Source organism: Rutilus rutilus (assembly GCF_951802725.1).
Source record: "Rutilus rutilus genome assembly, chromosome: 1".
NCBI classification, from domain to species: domain Eukaryota; kingdom Metazoa; phylum Chordata; class Actinopteri; order Cypriniformes; family Leuciscidae; genus Rutilus; species Rutilus rutilus.
Window position 1 is genome coordinate 78,851,116 of NC_140209.1, and position 27,631 is coordinate 78,878,746.

Below are 27,631 nucleotides of genomic sequence, written 5' to 3' on the forward strand. Positions count from 1 at the left end.
TATCATGTTAGGCTACTTCAAATGTTTCCATTCGTTATGATGATATGAAATGAGATAATAGTAAAAACATGAAGCCGTTTGCTTTTCAAACGCGATCGCGATCCAAAATATGATACATTCAAACATGATTCCGATCCAAGATACATTCAAACGCGATCGCGCTCGAATATAAAACGTTATGGTTACCATATACATATACGTTTGAGGTCAGGGGATCTCTGGATAATCCGTAATTCGTTTGGAGTTATAAAACGAAAATACCGTTTTTCTGTTTTTTGTTTCAAAACGAAAAACCAAATAACCGTTTTTGGTGTCAGAATCAAAAAACGAAAAACCAATTAAAAACGGCCCGTTTTTCGTTTTGAACTTCAGTCAATTCGTTTTTCGTTTATAAACGAAAAACGGAAGGTCACGTGGTCTATGCTGGATAATCCGTAATTCATTTGTAATTATAAAACGAAAATACCGTTTTTCTGTTTTTTTGTTTCAAAATGAAAAACAAATTAAAAACGGCCCGTTTTTCGTTTTTGGCGATCATTTTATCGTTATTCCTTTTTGAACAAAGAATGAAGAGAGTCTTTGAACTTCAGTCAATTCGTTTTTCGTTTATAAACCAAAAACGGAAGTCACGTGGTCTATTCCTTTTTTGGAAGCGAAAGTAACCGGTAACACTTTCAAAATAAAAGTAACTATAGTTAACGAGGTGATTGTAGACTAACTATAACGTTTTTTAGTGCAACTAAAGTAGCACTGGGTGTGAAAAAACAAAACAAAAAAAACACTTAAGTTAACTGAAATAAAAATTAAAACTAATAAAATAATAACTCTGGCTGTTAGGGAGAATTAAATATTTGTAAGACCATTGGTGACCTGTAACTTCAGATTAAGACAAGTGTACTAATTTTATATGTAGCTTAGGATAGCAGGTAGCCTATTTATTTATAAGTTTCTATTATTTAATTCACATTTTAGTTTTGTAACATATTTCTTGCTATGTGGAAGCTCAACCAGCAGAGGTCACTCTACCCCCTTCTGTGCACCGACTCTTTCTGTGGCGACAACAGGCAACAAGGGTTTGACCTTTTGACTTGTGTTTATATCAAAGAGAAGGCAAGCACTGCTACCAACAGAAGCTAATCACTGAGTTTGAAGGGTGTACAGAACTTCACGTGCCTTCCAGCTCATCTTTCTATGGCACTATAGCTGCTAAAAACTCTCAGCTTCCACCATCTACTGTTACCCCTTCTGTGTCAAAACAAAACTCTCCCAAAACAAATCTATAAAGTTGTATAATTTTTATTTTCATTCGCATTTTTCTCCAGTGTAATATACTTATTATGTTAGTAAAGTAGATGAAATATTTTTTATGCAGCTTGTAGTTCTCATTAGTTATGTAGACCTACTTGTGTGTGAAACCTAGCCTTACTCAGTCAAAAATTATCTCTAGCCCTGGGACTTTCAGATCTTTTAGTGCTTTTTTGGGTTTAATTCTGTTTGATGAACCACCAGGGAAAGGCAGTGCTCTGTACTCTTGGTACTTGTGTAAAGTAAAATAAAAGTGAAGTTAAATCATTTAGTTTTCGTACTCTGGTACTACCCTAGTACTCGTGTCAGGGCCTCCCAGAGTTTCCCCAATACCTGGAGGATGTGAGCCTGTGCACTGTGTGCAGGGTTTAAGGACTGATGATAGTAGCAAGACTGGCCCCAGTCACCTACCATCACTCTCTCTTCAAATAAATGCTGGACTGGCAGGACACCATGCCACTCCTTCCTCCGGCACCATAAAAGGGCCTTTGTTGTCACTTTCAGATATTTACATCATGGTTTATGGTAAGCCACATCTTTGAATTGTGGCACTACTTTTGTGGAATTGGATGATGTCAATTTATGTCTTTAAATACAAATGTACATCATAATGTACAAAGGTACAGTGAATCAGGGCTCTGCATTGCAACTCTTTCACTTGCATATATGCCCTTAAATGATTTACAAAACTAAAATGTGAATTAAATAATAGAAACTTATAAATAAATAGGCTACCTGCTATCCTAAGCTTCATATAAAATTAGTTCACTTGTCTTAATCTGAAGTTACAGGTCACCAATGGTCTTACAAATGTTTAATTCTCCCTAACAGCCAGAGTTATTATTTTATTAGTTTTAATTTTTATTTCAGTTAACTTAAGTGTTTTTTTTTTTTTTTTTTTCACACCCAGTGCTACTTTAGTTGCACTAAAAACGTTATAGTTAGTCTACAATCGTTTATAAACGAAAAACGAATTGACTGAAGTTCAAAACGAAAAACGGGCCGTTTTTAATTGGTTTTTCGTTTTTTGATTCTGACACCAAAAACGGTTATTTGGTTTTTCGTTTTGAAACAAAAAACAGAAAAACAGTATTTTCGTTTTATAACTCCAAACGAATTACGGATTATCTAGAGATCCCCTGACCGTTTGAGCAGATATCCACAAACACAGTAACAATAAACACGGGTCTAAATATTATAATATTCACCATATCTAGCAACAGTTCAACTGCAATGTGAAATTTATGCAACAATAAACTAATATGTAAGAATTTCTTACCTTACATCTTTCTTGTCTTCAAATCGCTTTCTTCTTCTTCTGAGGTAAATCCAATGTAAGCTCAGGCACGTCTTTCAAACTCGACGAAAAGTGAAGTGAAGTGTTTTGTTGTTGAGGTAATGAGCGAGATGCGTTCCATGTGGAGATTTGCATGTGAATATCTTTTGCGCGAGTGGGCGTGGCCAAATTAACTGTAATGAGGAAGCGTTTGAGAAGCTGGACATCTTGTTGGTTTTATACAAATTACTTAAACAGAGAATATTTGTTTTCAGTTTGAATCCGATCATTTAAAAGTACACACTTAAATGTTTATAAAGGTGTATGGCTCATAAATGTGTGACAAGTATTCGCAGAGTTTTGTTTCAGTTTATAGACGTGCTCAAGAAAAAAAAGTTCACCGGACGGAGAGGCAGAACGCACACCCTGTTTATTTTCTTTATTTTACAAAAGCACAATGTTTTGATTTGATTGTAAGTGGACACATACAAAAGGAGAAATATCACAGATTATTTTTTTATATTTCTTTTTTCTGTATGACCATAAATGACGGAGTAATTTAAGTTTATAGTACTACAATGTGGAAAAAATCCAGCAAAACGCGCCGGTGCGTTTGTCAACCTCAGAGGGTTAAACTGCAAATTAATATTACTGCCCTAATATTTCATAAAAACGATACAGTCAGGCGAAATATGAAAGACAACATTTTGTTGACTAGATTTGGGAACAGTTTTTACTGTAGAATATACTGCCACATCAAATAAGCTTTTGTTTAGCAATTTCTACTCATATGTTATGTTATATATATATATATATATATATATATATATATATATATATATATATATATGTACATGTGTATATATATATATATATATACACTATTTTTGTCAAAAATAAAGTAATCAACTAAGATGTAAGCTGTTCCAATGTTGGCTATATTCAAACTAATGAATACATAATAATATGTAGGCCTACAATCATTTTTTTTTTTTTTTTTTTTACAAAGAAAGAGTACTCTTGAAATATTGTTGAAATTGTAATTATTGTTGTAAATGTAACCTTTTTAATAAAATACCAAAACATATTTACAAGATAGATGTAAGCATAATCTTAAATGGTCAATATAAGTCTTCTTCTAAATATATCTTTTGTCCATTGTGCATTGTGGCTCAGTCAGTTTCACACCTGAATGAATGGCTCATTATGCAGAGTGGGTGGGACATTGTATTCTCAGGTGTAAACCACTCCTCGTTCACGCCCCCCTCGCATATTGGCTTTCCAAGCAAAACCTGTTTTACATCAATTTAAATCAATGTATGGTTTTATGTGAACGATAAAGCAAGACTATTTTCACATAATTTTGAAGCCAGAACTCGAAGCGACAACATCCATTAGTCAAAAGTCTTGTGGACACATGTTTAGTATGAGTTTTGTGGCCTTATTTCAGCAACTTTCATTTTTATTTTTTTCAATAACTACGCATAAACATTATTCTCTTAAAAATACAAACATCTACATACATGTTGCTCACATATTATGGTAGCCCTGTTTGTGCTATATAGAGTGAATTTACACCTTTGCCATTATCATGTTTATAAATAACTGAAAAAAGCACAAATGTCAGAGCATGTCAGAACATCTCAAGGGCCCCAAAAACACCTTAGACCTGGGGGTTAAAGCGCTCTCTAATGACTCACTACTGAGACAAACCCTGAACGATCACGGACAGACAAAACAGGGAGTATCTGACTTTCCAATCACCAGCTCCTCGCTGCAGACGCAGAAGTGAGTAACAGGGATTAGAAAACTGAAGTGGAAATTGCAAGCACTGCATTTCTATTACTGAGAAGCATTTGAAAGTGTTTGCTTTACAGTAAAGTTAGTCCCATAAGCATGATGAGGTGAAGGTCCCATCATATTCCTCATTTCTTCACTTGTTAATGTCAGTCCCACCCACAACCACCCCTCTGACTGAGACTGTACTTAAAGCGGCTGTGCTTCTGCTGTCTCTATAACACGAGACCAGCGCCACATCATGTTTGCTCTGGGTCTGCTCACCTGTGCTGTGCTGACAGCATTCAGGGCTCACGCAGAAGTGGTCAATGATTTTAAAGGGTGTAAGAACTTTTTCTACCAATACACAGAACCAGGAGGAATGGATCACAATGCCAAGACAATCTGTCAGGTGTATGGTCAAGAACAACCCAGGCGAGGAGAAAACATCATACCATTTCCCATGCGCTCTTACTACGCTACGCTGTACTCAACACACCACAGGATTCCCCTCTACAGCGCCTACGTGTTTGATCCTAATTGTGAGAGTGACAGTGGAAGGTCAAACATCTGGCACGTCGAGCCACAGGTGACTATGTACTTCTGTTCTCTAACAAAACACTTTATTAGCAGTTTAAAGGATAATTCCGGTATTTAACACTTTGAGTCTATTTTGTAGTTTGTTTTGGATGAACAAGAGTGGTGGACAAAGAAATTTTGTCAATGGTTCCTGTCGCGACTTTTTGACTATTTTAGAATTGCCCATGAGCGCTTTAGAATGGGAGTCAATGGCCATGCACAAACATGTCCTTAAAACAACCCTTAACCCTCTGGGGACCAAGCTGTTTTTGGGGTCCTTGAGATGTTCTGACATGCCTTGAAATTTGTGCTTTTTTCAGTTATTCATAAACATGTTAATGGCAAAGGTGTAAATTCACTCTATATAGCACAAACAGGGCTACCATAATATGCGAGCAACGTGTATGTAGATGTTTGTATTTTTAAGAGAATAATGTTTATGCGTGGTTATTGGAAAAAAATAAAATGAAAGTTGCTGATTTAAGAACACAAAACACATTAAATATGTGTCCACAAGACTTTTGACTAATTGATGTTGTCCCTTTGAGTTCTAGCTTCAAAATTATGTGAAAATCATCCTGCCTAATTGTTCACATAAAACACTACATTGATTTAAACATTGTAAAACAATGTTTTTTTGTCAGAAGAGGTTTATGCGTGGGAGTGGTAATGGGTCATCAATATTAATGAGATTCAGACCAGGGGTGTGACATAGACGCTCCCCCAAGTGCTAATGGGCCATCAGGTGAGGCAGCCTGAACAAAGAATGAGGAGATTCAAATGTTTTGTTTTTCAATCTGTTTTATTGTAATTTTGTAAAAACAAAAGTAAAGGCAGGTATCTCTGAATGTTTGTCTTGGCCCTCTTTGCCACATTCCTATAAAAATAATAATATTAATAAAGGTTAATAAAGGTTGATGAAAGTACTATCAGCATGCCAGGGCAGGTCAATCAGCATGTTGATAAAACAAAAAAATATATAAGCTCCTTTATATTAACATTACCAATCAATAATTGTAATATTGCGCATGCATAACACATTTTTTGCAAAAAAAATAGTAGATAAATATGTACTTACTCTTTTTGATTTCCGTTGCTCCGTGTCCTGCGAGTTGCAGTGGAAGGCGAGAGTGAACAAGCTACATTCCTTTTAAAAAAAGTTGAAAACTATTTTTATCATATATTTTACAGAGTACTATTCCAGCACATGCATAACTGATGGACATTTAGTAATGCTGATAAAGCAACACAATATAAGCTCTTTTATATTAACATTACCAATCAATAATTGTTATATTGTGCATGCATAACAACACATTTGTTGCAAACAGGCACATATAGGCTACATTTGTATCATCACTAAGTATATAAACAAAATGTAACTAACATCTGTAAAATAGTAGGTAAATATGTACTTACTCTTTTTGATTTTTGTTGCTGCGTGTCCTCGTTGCAGTGGAAGGCGAGAGTGAACAAGCTACATTCCTTTTAAAAAAGTTACAAAACATATGTAACATCAACCAATCTCCAAAAATAAATAATAAAGTCATACAGGCTCATATTATTAACACTAAGTATAAACAAAATTGAACTAACATCTGTAAAATAGTGGGTAAATATGTACTTACTCTTTCTGATTTCTGACTGTGTTGCTAAGCGCACTCCGAGTTGCAGGCGGAGGTAGTGATGAAGCTACATTCCTTTAAAAAAAGTTGAAGAATATTATTACATAAATATAACTATAGTAGCATTAGTCTATAATGAATAACTGATGTAAATAATTTTAGACGCGTGCAATAAGCCTATATGCGTGTCAATGGGCCATTACCGGAGAGGCACACCGCAAACATTAGCCTAACACATTTGTGCACTTCATTAACTGGGTATATTTACACATTTCAGCACATTTACACACATTTACAACTGATATTTGCGAGCATGCATCGTTAATGATAATGAGGCAGCATTTATATAGTCAAAATATAATCTAAACACCTACTAAGCCTACTTTCTAAAATAATTTCTAAATTCTATCTTGTTTCATACATAATGATCTAAACATATAATTTAGGCTACACATACAAATACAAATTTCCTAAACAAGGGGTGTAGCATATGTACACAAAAAAACAAAACAAAACATTTTTGACGTTGAAATGGTACGAGATATTAAATTCATGGTATAGATATGCACTTTCATTAGGTCGTGTTGAATATAGGTAGATATCAAATGTCAATAGCCTACTCTGGATGGCAAGTCCACCCAGTATAATATGTAAGCTCATGTTTTGAATAGCTTGTCAACTAATGCAAGTACTGTAAGAATAAATACTTACTCATCCGAAATTCTATCCACGGCTGGATCAAGTCGCTCTTCCAAATACAAACGGTCGTCATCAGAGTAGTTGCGCTCCTCTTCTGATGAAAATCTGGACTCTTCGTCGCTAGTACACAGCAAAATCAGCAGTGCTAATTCAACACCTATAGAGTTAAATTCAACACTTTAAAAGTGTCTATATTGGTCCACACTAGATCGAGTTAAAACTACACTTTTCAAAGTGTTAAATATTATAGAGTTGCAGCAACTCCCTAAATAGTTAACTTTTAACACTAGTCAACACTGGTTAGTGTTGAATTTACCCAACACCAGTGCGTAGTGTCAAAATTTAACACCAAATGTGTGTTTTTCTTTCAACACTACCGAGTTGTTGCCATATTAACACTACATAGGATGTAAAGTTTAACATAAAATGCAACTCTTGTAGAATTGATCTGTATTGATTTGTAATACTATTCGGAATCAATTTATACATTTCAGGAGTGTTAAATTTGACTCAAAATGAGTTTGTATTTATGAGATTTGCTTTTTGACAAAAGGAATATTTTCAGAAATAAAAGCAAAGCATTTAACCTATTGATAACATTGAATGCACATCAAAACAATCCAGAAAGTTCAAATGTAACCTTAGTCTGAGATCATAGTAGAATTCTGTTCATTGTAAAGTTAAAAATAAAGTCAAAATGCAAACAGTTGTTTTAACAAACTAGTTTTTATTAACGAACAAGTCCCTTTACATCATACATCATAGGTTAACTTTTAAAATAAATGAAGGCAAGATATAGCCATTTCTGTCATCAGAATTATGTGAAAGCTGCTCATCAAATGGTCTAATACTTCAAGTCCTGTACATGTCAGTGAATGTAAGTCCTGTGTCAGTGAAGCTGAGTCAATACCTTCGACTTTGCAACAGTACAGCAACAACATTCAGCAGATGAAAAACAGTTGCAGGATATGAGTGGATCAGTTGTGTCCAGTTGCTAACAGTAAAGTTCAGTGCATAGTTGTTTCACAGAGCAGGAAAGGCTGTGCAGATCCAACTTTCTCAAAATCCTGTAGTGCTGGTTCCCTAGAGTAGACAACACAAAACCAGACCATTTACAATTAATACTATTTGTGTTTTATAAATGCAGCAAGTTTATGGTGGAAAAAGTTCAATAATCTTAGACTTTCGTGACTAAAACAATAAACTATTTTGGTTAGATTAAGACTTGAATTTACTGATTTCCAAGTAAATTAAAGACTTAATTCATCCAAAAATGTAAATTCCGTCATTAATTATTCACCCTTATGTTGTTCCAAACCAGTAAGAGTTTTGCTCATCTTCGGAACACTTAAGATATTTTTGATAAAATCTAAGAGATTTCTGTCCCTTCATCGACAGCCTATTCAACTATCACTTCCAAAGCCAGAGAGGTATAAATTTTTATGAAGCAACAAGAGTGCTTTGTTTGCACGAAAAAACAACAACAAAAAAACTCAACTTTATTTACAAATTATTCATCTTCGATGCACGCTCACTTAACAACGCATGTTGGAAATTTATATTTTATAAATTAAGTGGTAAATGTTTTGTTGCTGCAAACACAGCACTTGCGTAGTTTAATAAAATGTATGTTAAACCACTGGAGTCGCATGGAGTACTTTAATGATGTACCTTTACACCTTTCTGGGGCTTGAAAGTGGTAGTTACGTGGACTGTCAATGGAGGGACAGGAACCTCTCAGATTTCATTAAAAATATCCTCATTTGTGTTGTGAAGATGAAAGAAAGTCTTACATGTTTGGAACGAGATGAGGGTAAGTAATGACATAATTTCCATTTGTAGGTGAACTAACCCTTTAGGAATAAATTTAGACACGCACCTTAAGAAATCGCTCTAAATAGTCAGCTGACGGAAGAATCTTCGTTCCCTTCTTGTGGCTTTGTGATGTTGGAGGCAGGTGATGGGCAGAGATTTCCCAATCAGTTGAGTCTAAAATTAAAAAGCAAGAAAACATCTACCTGTCAAATCATGAAAACAATTGGTTTGAAAACTAATTTTATTTAAGTAAAATGAAAAAAGGGGGGAAAAAATACTTTTGTAAAGTAATCTGACTGGACAAATTCAAAAGGAGTGTTATGAAACACAAAAAATCTAGTTATACCAAATAGCAACAAAGCTATGATTATTTTTTATGTTTATGCACATTATCTCATATGTTATCTGTAAAATCTGACCCTCACCAGGGTCTGTAACTTACAGCCTTTAAAGACCAAGCCTGGTTAGCCTTAGCCATTTGGTGCAGCATGGAAATGGTCCTAGCAAACACAAATAGCAAAATCAATACATTTAAACATTAAAGAATCCAAACATCAACCAAAATTGAATCTGATAAATACATTTTCATAAACATTTAGCGTTAATCTTAAAGAATTAACTTACACATTCTAAGAAAAAAAAATTCAGTTAACGTTAGGTTTCAGTTAAGATAGGTGTGCTGGCAAACTAAAGTAAAAGATAGTTTGAGGATAAATACATTATGATATTTGCACATCACAAATATTGTCATAAAACAAAATAACATTATAAAATACGTATTGTAAATGAGTTAAAACACTTACTCTGTGTTTTCACCGTTAAAAGCAAACTCCGTGTCTGCACTGCGTCACGAGTCAAAGAAGATGGAGGGCATAACGTTAGTCTGTGAGAAAGGTTTAGGCACGCACATCACATAAATATCGTTATAAAATAATATAATGCCATGAAATACATGTTGTAAATTAGGTTAAAAACCCCTTACTTTCGGTGTCGTTCTTGTTAACGTTACAAGCAAATCTCCTCGTCGTCAGCTCCGTATTGAGTCAAAGATGTCTCCTTTGAGAAAGGTTTCGGCTCGTTTAAGCACGCAGAGCATTTAAATTTCTCTATCAGTATGTTATAAAATACATATTGTAAATTAGATAAAACACTTACTTTTGTCGTTTCTCTGTTTAAAAGCAACCTCATCCTGGTCTGCTCCGCATCGCGCGTCAACGAAAATGCCTTTCTGAGAACGATTTAGCACATAAATATTGTAATAAAACAATATAATGTAATAAAATGCATATATAAATGCGATAAAACACTTAATATCCTTTCTTGCTTTGGCTCTCAACGAAGGCGGTCGCATTTTTCTACCCTCCTCTCCCTTATCTTCCCTGCTTTGCTCCTCTCGTCTCGTCTACTGTCTTGTACTTTGAGAGACTCTCTCCGCACTACTCTACAAATTAAGAAATTATGGATTTGATCAACTGGTCTCTCAACGCAATTGACACCATCTTCTCGACGAGAAGCTTGGGTTCGGGGGAACCTGACTGCCCTGACGGAACGTTCGCAGCTGGCTACACGATGGACGCATGGGCGAGGTGGCGGGTCGTGTGTCTGGCGGCTCTTTCCGTGGAGGACGTTGAAGATATCTACCTATTCGGAACCATGATAACAGGTTTTCTGCTGTTTGGATTAGGCATTGCCCTGGTTTATCGAGGAATTAAGAAGACGGTGACAGCTGTCCAAAGCCCCACAAGGCTGCCCGTTATGATTGAAGCAGTGGGCAGAGCTGTTGGCACTCAGACTGTGACTATGAACCACAATATGGATAACATCATGGAGAAGCTCACAGCTTTGCAAAGGCAAATTGATCGTTTCGGAGACCCAAACGGACCAGGAGCTGTGTAAATTGGAATGCGGCTACTCGTCCCAAGACCAAACAACCACAATCTTATCTGCTTTTGGCCCCCCTTTATCAGCACTGGCCTTGGCCGAGGCCGCTGCTGGAACAACAACTCCCTCTGGAGAGAGCACTGCAGCGAGACGCTCTCGTTCCTTCCCCGACTCCACACTGACACCTGCTGTTTGTTGACTCTGTCTGGGACCTGATCAAGGTTGTCTCCATGGCAACTGCTGTGTTTCGATATGACATCCTGCGGACTGAGGCACCTAGATTGGGATGCCAGGCGTAGCGACTCTTCAGGCCTACACATACACGAACTCTTACATAGATACAGATATGCAATCACCCTCCCCCACCCCCCATCCCACGCCTTCGACGCTTTTTACCACCAGTTTGTCAGGCGGGTCTGTGACCAGCGCCGAAATGGCTGCAGGACCGGATGGCTGCTTGCCTTTGCTGGATTACCTCCAACCCCATTTCCCCTCCCCCCTCCCCCCTCCCCTGTTGCAAGTCTTGTGTGTTCATGTTGTGTACTGATTATGTGCAAATTGCTGAGGTGTTTTACTGTCCCCAAACTGTACTCCCTATTGGAGCATAGTCTGGGGGTTGCCTTTTTTTCTCCTCAACTCTCCTCATGTTATGCTGTATTCTTACTAATTTCAGGTCGGTCCTAAATTGCATTTCGTTGCCTTGTACTTGTACTTGTGTAATGACAATAAATTGAATCTAATCTAATCTAATCTAATATCTGCGTTTTCCCTCCTCGTATGCCTTGCATCGCGAGTCAAAGAAAATGGTGTCTGTGGAAAAAAGTTTCAGGTCGTTTCGTCGCGCCCAGCACGTAAATGTCCCGGATGTAACTAATAACACTCGCTCGGTGTAAATTTAGTAACTCTACGTATTTTCACCAGCCAGAGTTTGCGGTTTACACTAGCAGAGTTAATCCCTTGAAATTCAACACCAGAAAATTAACTCTTTACTCTAAGAGTCCTTAACACCAGGATTTCAACACTGGAGATTTTGCTATGTATCCAGGACGAACTGAAGGGCTTCCGCACCGGTGTACCGTGTCATCTTCCCAACGCGCAGGTGACGCAATGATGAAACTTGAAGCGTTTAATGCATTTGCTTGGGGGCGTTTACCTGTTTTGCATAGATGGCTTAGCACATTATCTTGTGATTAGCGCGCTCCGTGAGTAGGCGTGAACTAATTAAAGTCAATGAGCTCGTAATGAGCTCGACTGGAGTCGCTCTCTTTTTATACAGATTACAGAAGCTGATCATATTTGTTTTTTATATAAATGACTTCATTTAAAAGATGTGATCTCAAGCTTTATGCCCGTGGGTCTGTTTGCCTGTTTGACTGAATTTTCGCGGAGTTATAGATCATTTTCGAACGCGTTTCAAATGGGAGTTTACTGACAGAGAGAAGGCAGAAATCGCATCATGTTAAAGTTTCTTTATTTGTCAAAAAGCAAAACACTTTATTTTTATTGTGAGTATACAGAAAAAAATAGAAACTGAACAGGATCGATTGATGTATTACACGAAAATTAAAGATCAAAATTAACAGAGCATTTTGTGTTTATTTTTCATTGGTAAAAAAAAAAAACGAGCAAAACGCGCCGGCGCGTTTTTGGTCCCCAGGGGGTTAACGTTCGTTTTCAAAACTGTGCGACTCACCGAGTGGTTAGTGGTGTTCGTTGATGTTCCAAAACAAGTAGCGTAGCGAAATACAGTTTCTGTCGTGTTTTATTTGGCATTTTGTAAAATCCATTGATTTCCGTTGGAGGACTCATTGCTCGTTGATATTACTGCGCTAACGGAAACGGAAAGGATGCTGTTTACATTTGATTGTAGTCTTTTAGGTCTTTTCGCTTGGTTCTCTCAAGGCTAGCACGAGCAGAGCAATGGAAGAGCGGAAGTTTATACGCGGTTGTGAGGTATCTGAAAATATAGTTCCACTATAGAAAAATAAACAGATTGAAATCATACATCGCGCCGATATATCGCCGATATATTTGTTTTTAATCATCAACGAACACCACTAACCACTCGGTGAGTTGCACAGTTTTGAAAACGAACGTTAAGGGTTGTTTTAAGGATGTGTTTGTACATGGCCATTGACTTCCATTCAAATGTGGTCATGGGCAATTCTAAAATAGTCAAAAAGTCGCGACAGGAACCATTGACAAAATTTCTTTGTCCACCACTCTTGTTCATCCAAAACAAACTACAAAATAGACTCAAAGTGTTAAATACCGGAATTATCCTTTAAACTCTGCAATCCATTAGAAGCAGTTCTGTTAATCTAATTATTGGTCTTCATTCTGTTTTGTTATTGCAAATACGGTAATTGTACAGTAAACATTATAAATGTCCCCTAAAAGAGACGAAGTAGGCAGAAAAAACAGAACCTTTTTCCTCTAGAGAAGTGGTCAACATCCAACTAACCATCTAACATATTATTTATTCTCTAGATTTCTGAAGGTTACTCAGATAGAAATATGGTCCGTGAGAGAGACTTGACAGAGCTTCGACTAGATGAAGACGTTATTAAAAGAAGTCAGGCCATGAGCAGTGACTACAGTTTAACCGGATATGATCGTGGACACCTGAAGCCCAGCAGCTTCAGCTGCGGTGATGGCCGTACGGCAACATACACACTGACCAATGCCGCACCGATGGACCCGTGTTTCAACCAGGGCCACTGGAAAAAGTGGGAGTTAGCTTTGAGGAGTGTTTTACTAAACCAGCTCAGCAGTGATGGTGGTTCAGCAAAAGCCTACATTGTCACAGGTACGGTACCTAACGCAAATCTACGAATACCACAGAAGGAAGACTCTGAACCCTATTCAGGAAACTTTAAGAAAGTCTTTGAACAGCCTGAAGAAACCGAAGAAGAGCCTGAAGAAACCAATGAAGAGACTAAAGAAATCTATGAAAGGGTGACGGTGCCCTCTCACATCTGGACGGCTGTCTGTTATAAACACCACACTGATGACAGAAAGTCTTTCTCCTTTGGCTATATGGCAGAGAACCAGTCAGACCAGTCTGGCATAAACCCGATCAGTGTCTCAGACCTGGAGATTGAGCTCAGCACACTCTACAGTGAGCTCTCAGGAACTCCACAGAGAGTTTCTATTTTTGCAGATGCTTGTTTTGGTGACAATAATAAATTAGACATGGTTAAGGAGAAGTTCAAAAGTAAAATCCACACGAGCACATCTGTGCAGACCACATATAATGCCGTGAAAAGGGCCATCGGCAGTGACAGCCAATCCTCTGATAAGAAAGTCAAGGTGAAAGAGATGTCAGCAAAATTAGCCTTTGACAGCATGGACACTTACTATACTATGGCTGAGGATCTGAAGGTTTCTGCTGGAAGTGCTTGTCTTATAACTGATCTCAGACCAGTAGTAAAGAAATCTGTGCGTGATGAGGAGTCGGATGCGGTTGAATGCCTGTTGGTCCCAGAGAAGCAGAAGACTGCAGCTGATGGATCGCCCTGCTCAAGCGTCTCAGATACCAGGACCAACTGTGTGTGCTACATAGGAGATAAAGTCAAGCCCTGCTGCTCCTCTCCCTGCCTGTACCAGCCCAATCTCGAGAGCTACTGGTGTAACTCAGGCTGGACGGAGATAGAGTGCTCACCGCGGTACTCACTCATCACGGCTAAAGGAAAGAGATGTTTGGATGATCACCCCTGCGCCACATACGGCGAGGACTACTACTGGTGTAAGAAAGCCTCAGGCGGCTGGGATTACTGCAGTCCTCCGCTCTGGAAAAGTAAAACTAAAAATGGGAAGGCCTGCCGCAGCGACCATGCCTGTGCCAAATATGGTTCAAGTTATCTGTGGTGCTACACAGATGACAAAAATAACTGGGATTACTGTTGAACTGTTACAATATAAATCCGTAAAATAACAGAAAAAGAACTGGCATCTCATTACCGGGACATTATCCATTAATTTACGGACATTTCTGTTAACTATAAAACACAATGCAATGCAGTTTAATATTCAAAGCACAGGTAAAACACCTGTAAATAAACACAAAAAATACAGAATATTCCGTCAAATTAATACAGTACACACCCTATGATTATGATTTTGACTAAAGCAGGACTTTGCAAAGTTGATTGTGATTGTACTTGGAGCTCTTACTAACCTACAAGCTTTCTTACGGTGACGCATTGCTGCCACATACATATTATTTTTTCCCCTCAATAATGTCGTAATAACGAGATCTTATGTTGTTAAAACGACATCTTTTCCTCGTAATAACGAGATCTTATGTCGTTAAAACGACATCTTTTTTTGCCCTTATAAGGACATGTGTAGTCATGTACAAAATATGCCTTTATCTACATAAAATTTACAGCCTATCGCGCCTTTATCACACGTTCAAAAAGCTTAAAGTGTAAGTTGCAGGTTAAATTTTTCACGAAGTAATGCAATGTGTTTATTAAACATAAAGATAAGAACCGCCCACCATTGTTTTTTATACCAAAATGCTGATATAATACGAAAAGTTGGCACTTTTAACAGTGGTTTTAACCGCTCCCGCTCCCTTCCACTAGATGGGGCATGACGTCATAAGAGGAACTCGCTAGTAGAGTTACCGTACGCTAGCAGCTATAGATGCCTTACATAACTACAGAAAAGTTGGTTGTATGTTTTATTTGATAAAAAAAATTATGGATAAAATAACTCAACTGTAAACATACTCGTGTGTGCTGACTTCAAGGGGGCCGTGATCCTGCCTGAAATGAGAATACGCTATTCGCAAAACAAACGGGTTCAGGCCGTCAGATCAGCCGGTCGCGGGTCGAGCTGTTCCACTAAACTCCAAAACGCGTTCACCTCACGGCAGCACACACTCTCCACTGCTGATAGCCCACACACACACAGTGATGGGGACATCGATCTCTCTTTTTCTTTTCTGACAATAAACATCGCTAATTAAATCGTGAGAAATAGTGTGGATTGAGGAAGGGTATTACATGACGTTTGAGGCGTCGATGAGACTAGCGATTGGTGCCTGTGCAGTGTGTGCATCTCTACAGCTCTGATTTGGACTGACTTACTGTAAGTAAATAATGTCTTCAGTCGTTGTCCCTCCTTGCTATTCTACATGACGGCAAGATTTTGAAAAGACTTTCTTGTTCCGTTATATTATCCAGGTTAAGTTTGCACCAGGCTAGACTTGCTCTAACGTAGCTAACGTTACTCACCGGGACACCTGGCCAACCCTCCACTAATTCTCCTCACACCAAGCATTAATAACTCTTTGAGTGCCATGGCTCCCCTCTCTCACGCCTGACCGGTTAAAAATTGTAGGGCTGTGGTCCATAAAGAATTTGATGGTTTCCCACATCCTCAGTCGTTCTCCAAATAGCCATAATACAGTAAGAATAGCAGAGTATGGGTTGCGAGTTCCTCTTGTGACGTCATCACCCAGTTACTGAAAAAACGCTACCTTTGAAGAAACCCCAATAAATGTTATTTTAACGCATTTTAAGACAGAAATAATTAAATATATACATATAGAGCACTTTAATTTACACATTAATTGGCTGTGGTGGTTAACCTGCAACTTACACTCTAAGCAAATAGTAGCAGCCCCTAATCATGCAAAATTAATCAATGAGGCCCTTTTTGAAAATATATTTTATAGGCCTATACGTTTTTTTTATATAATATATTACCTATATATAAGATTTATTTGTGTTAGGCTATATTATTCATTAGATATAATTAACCAAAAAGTTGTCAAAACACATCTAACAGAAAATTTTACAACATTTTTGTTCTTATTTTGTTTAATTGACGAAATGTCTTTATAACAGAAGATACAATACAATACAAAAATCTTCAAGATACATAATCTTCACATGTATGACGGATTGTCACTTTATAAACAGTTCTTTGTGTGGTGGAATAAGCAATGCTATATAGAAATATATGGTTAATTTAAATTGTATTTTATTATTTTATTAGTATAGTATTAGTTCATTAATTATGCTAACTCAACTAATTATGCTAACTCAACTAATTAATGTGAAGAGCTGGATACTAATTACTAATTAAATAATGTCAAATATTAAATGTAGGCTATTGATTAGAGTTGCCATAGACTAAAGGATTTTTCTAGATTAGTCATTCATTTAAGCAATTAACTAATCGCATGTTTATATTCAATCCTGGGTGCATGTAGACTATATTTCGCGCTCAAGCGCATGCATAAAACTTGCCGCAAAGCGCCGGCAAAAGTAGGCTAATGATATAATAAATGTATCTGAAAAAAATAACGAAGCATTTTAATTGTTTATTAATGAACTAATATTTTCTTATCAGTGTAGGCTGCCTGCATAGCCTACATATCTCCATCTCCGCTGTAGATGCGTGCCTTTCATACGGACAGGATTAGGCATAATCAGATGGTAGCTACCGTATTTGCTTTCGATTGGATTTTTTTCGTTGGTGGACATTTTTTTAATAAACTTTATATAGTTAGTTATATTTCTCATGTCTGTGAGGCTTGTCTATACACTGTTTGTCAGTTCATTTTTGAGACGCGTTTCAATTTACAGAGATCATGAAAGCGCGTCCTGTTCGTTTTCTTTTCTTTTACAAAGGCACACTGTTTTCTTGTTGTTGTGAGTTTACACAAATACAAGTAGTTGCGACTGATGTATTATTATTTTCTGTATGACCAGAAATGATGGAGTATTTAAGTTGTTTCCACTGTTGATAGGAAAATGCGAGTGATGGCACCAGGGGCGTAGCACCAAATTTTGGGCCCTGGGTACAAACCATCTTGCTGGGCCCCCGTACCAAATACCATAGTGATACCAATGGGTGGGGTATTGCATTTTTATCATAGAAACATTTAAAATGTAAACAAAATAAGCCACACTCTGATTAATATATTTTTGTTTTATTGTCAAAAGTACAAGTTAATTGATGATTATTTGTCTGTTTAAAATAAATGCAGACTATAGAATCACAGGGTACACTAACCGCCAAACTAGACATTCAGTCTTTGAATTACGTTTTTAAAATAAGTCATTTTCAATCATTAAGATGTGCATTAAACTGAGAACAATCCTGTACTTAATGTAAGAGCGTGCGCGAGCTAATTTTCATAGCAATGCGGTAAAAATAGGCGCTAACGATTTTTGCGGGTGTTAGATTTTGACAATGGAGGGAAATATACAGTGTTTTTATGTAAACTTCTGATTTTTGCAGTGTAAGATTACGGTTAACACCTTTAAATATTACATAAATGTATTATGTATTTTTATTAAACTTATCGAGTGTATAAATCAGCAGCAAAAAGTAATTCTTGAAAAAATCTGCACAGTAATTTTATCAAATCTACACGTTAATAAAAACAAATTGCTATTAGTACTCTTATAAAATTCAATCAGGCAATCATACATTTCTCAATTTTATATTTATATATTAATGTCAAGAATTTAGAAGTGTATTTATATAGCCTACGCTACACTAAACAGAAATAATACACAATTAAATTATGCTTATTTTAAATGTATTGAGCAGGCTAGGTATAAAAAAATATAGGCTTTTAATAATCTTTCAGTGCGCAAAACCATGATAAAATGAAACGCTTCAAAACAGAGCGTGTATGCGCATCGCGGGTGCAGAATGATGTGCTCAAAGCGACATGGAGTCACAGCAAGTGTGCATTTAAAAGTTCACGGCACAAAGCGAAGACATGTCGAGCGCACAAATCCTAGTGTTTATCTGTCCAACAGTTTATTGATCATTTGTTTCTTCACAGTTTTAAATTCCAGTTATTGTGCGTTTGATGCCGATTTATAGTCCTTGTGCTGTTTGTGATCTAACAGGCACACGGTAGCGAGTCGTTTAAAAACAGCAACAAACTCCAACAAAATAAAGTCATTTTATGCAAATCCACAGCCTTTTCTCTACAGATCAAGCATTATAATGTTAATATATCATATTGGAGAGAGTTTTACCGTGCATCCTGCTGTAACCGGCAGAGGCGCGCGCGCGCTGTTTGAATAACGTTAGCTGCTACTGAATGGAGAATGATTGACAGCCGCAGAGGAGGGAAAACGAGTTTCCGTAAACTTTAATGATGTAATTAGACGTCTGTCCCTCACATTAAGCTATGGAATGGCTTCAGATGACTTTTGTCACCCAAACTGACGTGAAAAAAGCGCGAGGCGCCGAAAAGCACGCTGTTTGCATCCCTGTATGTAGGGTGTGATACTATAAAGTATTGGTATATTATTCAAACAGAGTACGAACATAAATGTATCGTGCTATTCAACCTGGAGTAGATATTTATGTTAAAACAATGTCAATGCTCAATGATACATTTGGAGCTCACCTTTCTTTTAAAAAAACTGAGTGAGCAACTGCTTGCCCTCATTTGCCTTTCTCTCTTTAATCTTCTTTTCTTTTCGTTTTTGAGCCCCTTAATTTCCTTTCTTAAGGAAAGACATGACTCTTCCCCTGTCTTCCTAGTTCCTATCACAGCTCACTCCAGCTCCTCCTGTCTCTCATCAACTGATTCACCGCGGGTCCGCGTCCGTAGCAGAAGCACCTGACCTGCGGGTCGTACCATTTACATTGATTCGAGAGGGGTGGTGGGGCCCTGCACAGCATGAAATGGACTTTTTTATACCAAACCAGTGCCTAACTACAAGTTTAGTTTTGCACAGGAACTTTTTTATTTGTACATAAATGCTATGCAAATGTTAGTGCATGTATATGTATGTATAGAAAACTGACTTCTAAGGGCATTTTCATTAAATCATATCTTCAGATATATATTTTTTGGAATATTTGACAAATGCTGATATTAAAAGTTTACAGTTTGAACCTGAATCTTTGTTGTTTTTCATAGTGTGATTTTTGAGGAATTGTATTGAATCCAATGCGGGTCAATTTGACCCGGACCATAAGGGGAGTGCACAGAATTCCAACATAACACGAGGGTTAAGTTAACATAAAATACATAGACCTACACCACAAAAACTAGTTGAGGATAATTTCGTTAAAATTGGGCAATTCCAGTGAATGGACGTGACATTTGCAGTCAAAACTTAAAATAAAAATTCTCAGAAAATGCATTTATTTGAAACATCTCAAAGGAGTCAAGACATTAGAAAAATATCAGTCTACACATGCGTTTTATATTTAATATGAGGGAAATACACATGTGACGTGACACAAAAAAAAATCTTTAACTTTTAGGTGCATGTAAAATATTTTTTAGTAATTCTATAAATTACACTGTGCAAACCAAAATATATATAGCCTACCCACTGGATGAATAAAGATCGGCCTCCACAGAACATAAAATATTATATTATTTTTATTTTATTTTTCGTGTTCGCATTTATGTGAAAAAAAAAAAAAAACAATGTTGCGGGCGTGACAGTTCTCCATTACGGGCATGACGGCTCTGAAGCGACTTTAAAAATTTCACAGAGACCTCAAACAGAAAGCACAAAGCCTTTCTTTAAAGTGAATTTCGTTTTTTTTTATTAATTTTATCTTAATTTTAATCAATCTTTCATCTGGATTTAATAAATAAGAAGTAGTCTAAATAAAGTAGAAAATATAATCATGACACACGGAGGCGCGGGCGAGTGAACTGGACTCTTGTCTCATAAATGAACCGAAACTCAGCGTGCTATGCTACTTGCCTCACAGACCTCAGAAATATATAAAAAGCTTGAAATGTCTACTTTTAAACAGAACAATTCAAAACGAAGGAAAAAAGACTGCTTTCTGCTTATGAAATGTGCATTTCTCTCTGGCGCGTTCTGAGAAGATCGCAACGCATCGTCAACCTTATATTTGCAGTCGACACAGAAAACACTTGTTTATTAATAAACAATTAAAATGTCTCCTAGCTATATGACATATTAATAATCATTACTTTTGCCGGTTCTTTGTGACAGCTTTTAGATGCTTTATTCGCAACGCCACCCACATGTTGAACGAGTCACCCCCAATTTCCACCGGCTGCGTTACGGCTGCGTTGCGGCTCCGGCACGGCGGCGGAGGCAATAGGTTTCCATTAAAGTCAATGAGTGTATTTCCACTGAATGCGGTACAGCTGCGTTCCGACTCCGGCGATCCGCAGCCCTCCGGAGCAGATACGCAGAGCTTCTATTTTTGCCGGATGCCGGAGAGCTCCGCAGCACTACAGGGCAGAATGCGCAGGACAGGAAGTCGAGCAAAAAAACAGAACAAACCAAAACAAAATAAAAGATCCGGTTAATTTTCTAAATAAAATACACCGTGATCATGGCGGATCATATTTCCCTACACTACACCTTGAAAACGTCATAATATGCCATTCCTCATAACGTTCTGTTTATAGGGATGGCTAGTGTGACGTCACGACATCACTTCCGTGTCCAAGCCGCTGCGTCTAATGTAAACACAATGGCAGTAGCTAAGGAACCGGTCACTTTTGTTAGTGTGCTGGCAGGTGGAAGTCTGAAAGGGAAAGTACAGGCTTCAATGAAAAGTAAAGTTTACGAGGTTGAGGTGAGGTCCCGACTCTTGAGTGACTCGTCAAATGGCACAAATTTCTATGACTTTTGTTGTTTTATATGAGCATAAAACAAATTGTTAATCAAACATTAAGCTGTCGCCCTTTACCATAAAAAGATTGTACATTTGTCACGGTTCAAACGTTACAAGTTTTTAGTAGCTACCGTTACCTCGCTAACATAAGGCTGTCGGCCACCAAGCTAACTTTACTGTACAAGTGTAACGTTAACTATTGTACTTAGCTATGTTAGAATAAGTACCTATGGTTTGTTGACAACTTAAAACTCTGGAAAAGTATTGCTCGCCCAATACAGATTAGACGTTACCTAACTAGTTGTTGGCTCCACCTAGTGCAACACAAAGATAAGAAAAACCTTTATTGATCTCACAATTCACTTGTTACATTCAGCTCTCAAGAAAACACTCAGGGTGTGCAGAATAGACAGGAAACGAACAATTAAATAGTAAATATAGGAGGTATCTTATACAGTGACTACCAGACTTCAGGGGGCAAAAAGTATAAACAATAAAAAAATAAACATACTATAATAAAAAAAAGTTAGCAGTGCAGGCTTACAGAGTGCACTACAAAGCTTTGCCTCTTAGCATTGTTAAGAGTTTTTTGTGAGGGTTAGCAAAGTTGATTTCACTCAGGTACACGTTGAGGGACAGGAAGTGAAGGCAAGTTCTTGCTCTTGTGCCATCGGGAGGTCCAAGTGCCACCATGTTGCAGCCCTCCTCATTTGGGCTGAGAAGAACTTCACCCGCACGGATGTCGAGTGTATGTGGAAGAGGCCCACGACACCCAAAACAGAGCAAATCACGGCCAAGAAAGTGTCTGTGATTGCACCTTCCACATCACAAGGTTAGTTCTTCGAGTAACTTGGAAATATCTGTCATGCTTTCTGTTTTGTTATCATTGGAAAAACAATGACCATATGTTTTCTTTTCATAGTAAAATCTAAGCCTGGGTTAGATAGCAGTTACCATCATATCCTTTATGCTATTTTTTCAGCTGGAATTAAACGCCCTGTCACCCCGGAGGACAGAGAATGGGCATCGTCATCTCTGGCACAGCTTGACCGTTTTACAGGTCTGGGTTGGATATTAGCTCCAGAACCTCCTGCACTGCCTCAGGTTTGACTTGTGTTTTGTTGTTTCATGTCCTGCTTTATCAGAAACTTCACATGTACACAACATTAAATCAGTTACAAAGATTGACGATATCCCTAGTAAGATGGTAAATTTAGTTTGACATATCCACAGATTTAAATTGCAAATCAGACATAAACCTGTTCAGACTTTAATTTTAACTTTATTCAAACCGCGCATTTCGTACACAAGGCAACTCAATATATGTATGTCTGTGAACAATGTTGACATGAAGGGATCTAATTGTTGTTATTCTGATTCAATGATATTTGTTGGGACAGACTTTTGACCCCTGCCATCACGTCAAAACTTTTGATGGGATATTGGCCAACTCCGGGTATTGTGAGGACAAAGCTCAACATCTCCTTTCATCCCTTGCTGTGAGCCCACAACAAAAGGAAGCCATCGAGAGGGCCACAGTTGGGCAAACTCAGAATGACTTATGGTAATAATACATACAAGGATCGATTGATTTCATGTGTACTAAAAGTCATTAGTGACTGTGAGGTTAACTGTTGTGTGTTTCTTTATAACAGGATGGCATATCGCAAGAAGAGAGTTACAGCCAGCAACTTTGGTCTTGTGTTGGCGGCAGTGAAGAGGAACTCTTACCCTCCTTCATTATTCAAAACGCTGCTTGGTCATTACAACTTCAAGCAAGGAGCTCATGTAAGTGATGGACACAAAGTTCTTTTAACCCTTGGGTACTGTAATAAAACATATCCTTTAGTTATATTTGTTATATGCTATCACACTCCTGGATCTTCCAAAGACTTGTGAAAACATCTGCTTTGGCACATTACTTTTTCTGCAGCATCAAATTTTAAGTAATACTCCCCAGCAACTCCCATTATAACCACAATTTTTCATTCAACCATGACACTGCAGTGAAATCACATATGAAAGGCATTCACAAGGTTAAAATCCATTATTTAAAAACAAAAAAATAATTGTTTTGATCAGGTCTGAGCTTGATGAATAGTGTTTGGGGAAAAAAGGTTGATCAAATTTTTTTATCAGAGGTTTTTTCAGCTGTAATGGTTGTGGCTTTTAAACAGCCAAAACTAGGTTTGAAAGGGTTGTAAATTTGCCCACAGTGTATTTTAGACCGTTTACATTATTTTTTATCACATATTCAAAATTTATGTACAATTAAGTTTCTTCACCAAAAATGTTTTTACTCTCAAATACAGTGAAGGTTATTGTCAATTAGTTCTACATATCACCCTTTGGTGGCAGAAAAAACCCACATAGAGACCCTAGGGTAATTTTTAAATCAAACAAGTGTAAACAAAGATTGTACTACAAGGGTTGGGCTGATATTTCTTTCCTTCTCTCCCTTTATAAAGCACCTTGTGATGCCATTGTGTATGAAATTCCCTTTCAACCCCCAGGCTTGTGATTGGGGAATCGTTCATGAGCCAAAGGCTAAAGAAGAGTACATGAAGCGCACTGGTGTGACCATCCAGGAGAGCGGAGTGTTTCTCTCTGACAGTGGCCTGCTTGGTGGCTCTCCAGATGGGACAGTATCTGCTGACTGCATCATTGAGGTGAAATGTCCTTATGCAGCCAGAAACAAGACCATAATTCAGGCAGCAGAGGCAAAGGACTTTTATCTCAAACTGGATGAAGTTACTGGCCTACTGAAAATGAAGCCGACTCACAACTACTGGCATCAAATTCAGGGCAACCTGTACCTTACGGGAGCTGGCACATGCCACCTGGTGGTATGGACTCCGCTGGATGTTGTAATTCTGTTCATCCATAAAGATCCAGCTTGGGCAAACAACATTAGTGTTTTAGAAACATTTTATAAGGACATTTTCCTGCCCCATATTCTCTCCGATATTAAATGATTAACCCTGCATTTGTTTACATGTTCTAAATAGGGATGTCAGGATTCAAATATATATAAAAAAGTAATATAATAAAAAGTAAACTTATAAATAGGCAGTAGAATATCATTATTATTATTATTATTATTATCATTATTAGCAATACCTATACCTACCTAGCTAGCTATAAGAAAGCAGATTTATGTGGATGTTTTTGAAAGATCTATGTCTTTCCATGTGTTTACACGGTTCATGTCCATTTTTACGTGACAAACGCGGCTGCACATGATCCTTTTTTTTTTTAACTCTTCCTTTGGCCGCTATGAAAATAAGATTTTCACATTTAACTTATGAACCTGCCATTGACTTCATGCGTTTGAGTGGATTTATGGACCGCGGTTATTGTAAAAATCAGTTAATCTTGACATTCCTAGTTCTAAAGCATTATTTTCAGTTTGAATGTTGTAGCCTCTCCCAATTTGTATATATCAATATCTGTGCATTTGTACCAGTTAAAATGATGTTTGTGTGTTTTGTTGTTTTATTTATTCTAAAAAAGAAAAAGAAAAGCAGTAACATGCAGTTCAAATAAATTGAGTGGGAGCAACATAATCAGTGTGAAGACTTTTTAATTGTCTTGTTCAGCTTCAGTTGCATCCAGGCTGTCAAACGGAACAAAATTATTCATTCAGCTTATGGAGGATCAAACACAGTTGTGTTGATAATATGTATAACAAACCTTTAAAAAAATATAACATTTAACATGTGAGTTTAGGAAAATTGATTAGCAAGTAAAAAACAACATTGATACAGTTCATATGGAATACAGTTAAAGAAAAATTCAATGCTGATGATGGCATTGTGGCAAACAGTGAGAGGAAATTCATGCTATTTCACGGAGGATGGGTGTCTGTAAATTTGTGAGAGAAACACACACTTTCAGTATCTTGTTTGCATGCTTTTTATACTGGTACGGAATGTATGACAAAATGTGAAATGTTTTCAGGCGCTGAATAGAACGCTCCACATGAACTCTTGCACTGGCAATAAGTCTGTTGTGGTTGATTTCCTCCATTGTGAACTGTCCGTTGACAAGGAATGTTGGGATGTTCAGTGAAACACCTGCAGGTAAAATGTCACGAATAGTGAAGCCCTTGTCAGCCATCACCATGTCACCTGCTTCTAGCTGTTGAAGTACTCCGCAGTCTGCTGTTATTGCTTTGTCCGATGTGCTTCCACCATACAGGTCACTGGCGAAGGTAATGAATCCATTAGGTGCCACACCAATCAGAGCCTTAAGCGTGGTACCTCCTTTGTAATGACTGTACAGATGACTTTGGGTGTCCAAACTTTCTGTGTTGGACACAGGTACTTCAGTACAGTCGAGCACAATCCGACAATTGGGAAATGGTTGGAAGCAATGTGGCAGGGAGGTTTGGTTCTTGAATCTGGAAGGAATTTTGTTTTCCATCATGCCGACATACAAAATGTCATACAGGGCACTGGAGATGGTGATAAAGATGTTGGTGACTGTGGCCCGGCAGCAGTTAAACCTCACAGAAAGGTCAACAAGACCACAATTCAGTCAGAGTTTCATCAAAGTCAAGAGCAGCTGATCGATTAAGGGCATTTTTTGGACGTTCCAATCAAAGTGATACTGGAGATCAAATTTGGAAAGAAGGGTCTCCAAAAATAAGACTGTGGCAGCATCTGGCAAGCCAGTGTAATAGTTGACTATGTCTGGGTGGGAGGATATTTGACTAAATGAAAATGTTTGTTTTTGTTTCTCCAATTCTTTCTTCAGTTTGTCATTTTCTTTTCTGAGCATCTTATTCTCAATTTCAAGCACCAAAACACTTGAACTACTTGGGGTCTTCTGAGCAGTGTCAAGGTGACTTGGGCCTGGTTCAGCTCCTCCTTCGTCCTCTACAGTCGCCGGGAGCATTTTCTTTTGCCGTTTGGTCGGCTGGCTGATGTGAGGAAAAGCCTTTCCCTCATTCCAGGCAAACCGTGTGGGCCCCGCTGCTTTGCCATGTGGAAAATGCCATCCACAGACCCTTGAGTTGTAGTTAGGTGTGAAATCTTTACGCCTGGATAAAAGAAAAAAACATTACATAAAGAACTCTGTGGCGATAAACAAAAAGAAGTAGGTTCTGCCAGTGCAGAACCCTTGTCCCTCTCACCCCTGTTCCACAAAAGCAACACAATTTGGCAACTGTATATACATAAATAGTGACTTTTATATTGTTAATGGCTTCATTCTCAAAAATGTAAATACTGACTTTATTCTGGTAAATTGTCACGTAAATCTAAAAAAAGGACTTGTAAACGACTTAATTCTGTAAAATATTACGTATATCTCGTAATTAATCTCGTTCATTCTTGTAAAATGTTTGTTTTTTGTAAAAAAGTTTAATATCTTACAATATGACTTTTCATAAATAACTAGCTAGTTGATTCTCATAAATAACGACTTTAAACTCAGTCACATTAAACTAGTAAATGGCAACTTTATTCCCGTAAATAATGACTTTAATCTCGATTATTTTATGTGGCCCCACTCCATCGTTAACAGCAACAGGTAACGTTATCTCGGCTAACGTTTAGCGCAAATACTGGCGCTAGCCCGCACTTAAATGTATTTTTCATGGTTAGATATCCAGCTTACCGTATCAGTTTAAGCCATCTCCTCTTCTCGTTGTCATCCAAAGGAAAGCGGTAGTAACTAATCGTTTTATTGACATCATTTCTGTTGTTACAACTTGGGACACAGCACTGCACCATTCTAGCCCAATTCGGTTTGGACACGGAAGTGACGTATTTGGCTACGATGACGTAGGCACTAGCCATCCCTATAGAAACTATATATCGCGCGATCATACGTGAATTAGCGAGATCTCGTGGGTCCTCGTGACTTCAGCTGTCAGTCATGGACGCAGCCGTTCCGCAACAAATCCGGACCTGGTGGGTATTGACGGACGACGGAACACGGAGCTGTCACGCAGCGGAGCCGTTCCGCAGCCGTTACGCATCTGGTGGAAATTGGGGGTTACACCGCATCAGCACCGAAAACATGATTTTTTTTTCAAATCTAAAATCAAAAATCGTGA

The 27,631-nt window shown here is 37.7% G+C and overlaps 2 protein-coding genes and 1 long non-coding RNA gene across 4 annotated transcripts; 2 read left to right on the forward strand and 1 right to left on the reverse strand.

Moving 5' to 3' along the window:
* Positions 1–4,600: 4,600 nt before the first annotated feature.
* On the forward strand, positions 4,601–15,012 carry LOC311275615 (uncharacterized protein). Its single transcript, XM_084384754.1, has 2 exons — positions 4,601–4,946; positions 13,447–15,012. The coding sequence occupies exons 1-2, from the start codon at positions 4,620–4,622 to the stop codon at positions 14,863–14,865; spliced, it is 1,746 nt and encodes a 581-aa protein (XP_084240880.1). The 5' UTR covers positions 4,601–4,619; the 3' UTR covers positions 14,866–15,012.
* A 6,454-nt stretch (positions 15,013–21,466) lies between these two features.
* LOC311301261 (uncharacterized protein) lies at positions 21,467–24,732 on the forward strand. Of its 2 annotated transcripts, none has more exons than XM_084426230.1 (5): positions 21,467–22,399; positions 22,550–22,671; positions 22,968–23,131; positions 23,223–23,355; positions 24,036–24,732. In XM_084426230.1, the coding sequence occupies exons 1-5, from the start codon at positions 22,318–22,320 to the stop codon at positions 24,540–24,542; spliced, it is 1,008 nt and encodes a 335-aa protein (XP_084282356.1). In that variant the 5' UTR covers positions 21,467–22,317; the 3' UTR covers positions 24,543–24,732. The 2 variants fall into 2 exon arrangements, with proteins under 2 accessions (XP_084282356.1, XP_084282357.1); XM_084426231.1 differs by having other exon boundaries at positions 24,081–24,732.
* A 400-nt stretch (positions 24,733–25,132) lies between these two features.
* On the reverse strand, positions 25,133–27,373 carry LOC311297571. Its single transcript, XR_014628832.1, has 2 exons — positions 27,190–27,373; positions 25,133–26,611 (listed from the first exon to the last, which is right to left on the reverse strand). It is a non-coding gene; the product is annotated as an uncharacterized lncRNA (long non-coding RNA).
* Positions 27,374–27,631: the final 258 nt, after the last annotated feature.

Coding starts and splice junctions, on each gene's coding strand:
- LOC311301261 (XM_084426230.1), top strand. CDS start 22,318: ATGTGGAAGAGGCCCACGACACCCAAAACAGAGCAAATCACGGCCAAG. Junction 22,672..22,967: donor AACCTCCTGCACTGCCTCAG/GTTTGACTTGTG, acceptor TTGTTGGGACAG/ACTTTTGACCCCTGCCATCA. Junction 23,132..23,222: donor CAAACTCAGAATGACTTATG/GTAATAATACAT, acceptor TCTTTATAACAG/GATGGCATATCGCAAGAAGA.
- LOC311275615 (XM_084384754.1), top strand. CDS start 4,620: ATGTTTGCTCTGGGTCTGCTCACCTGTGCTGTGCTGACAGCATTCAGG. Junction 4,947..13,446: donor TCTGGCACGTCGAGCCACAG/GTGACTATGTAC, acceptor TTTATTCTCTAG/ATTTCTGAAGGTTACTCAGA.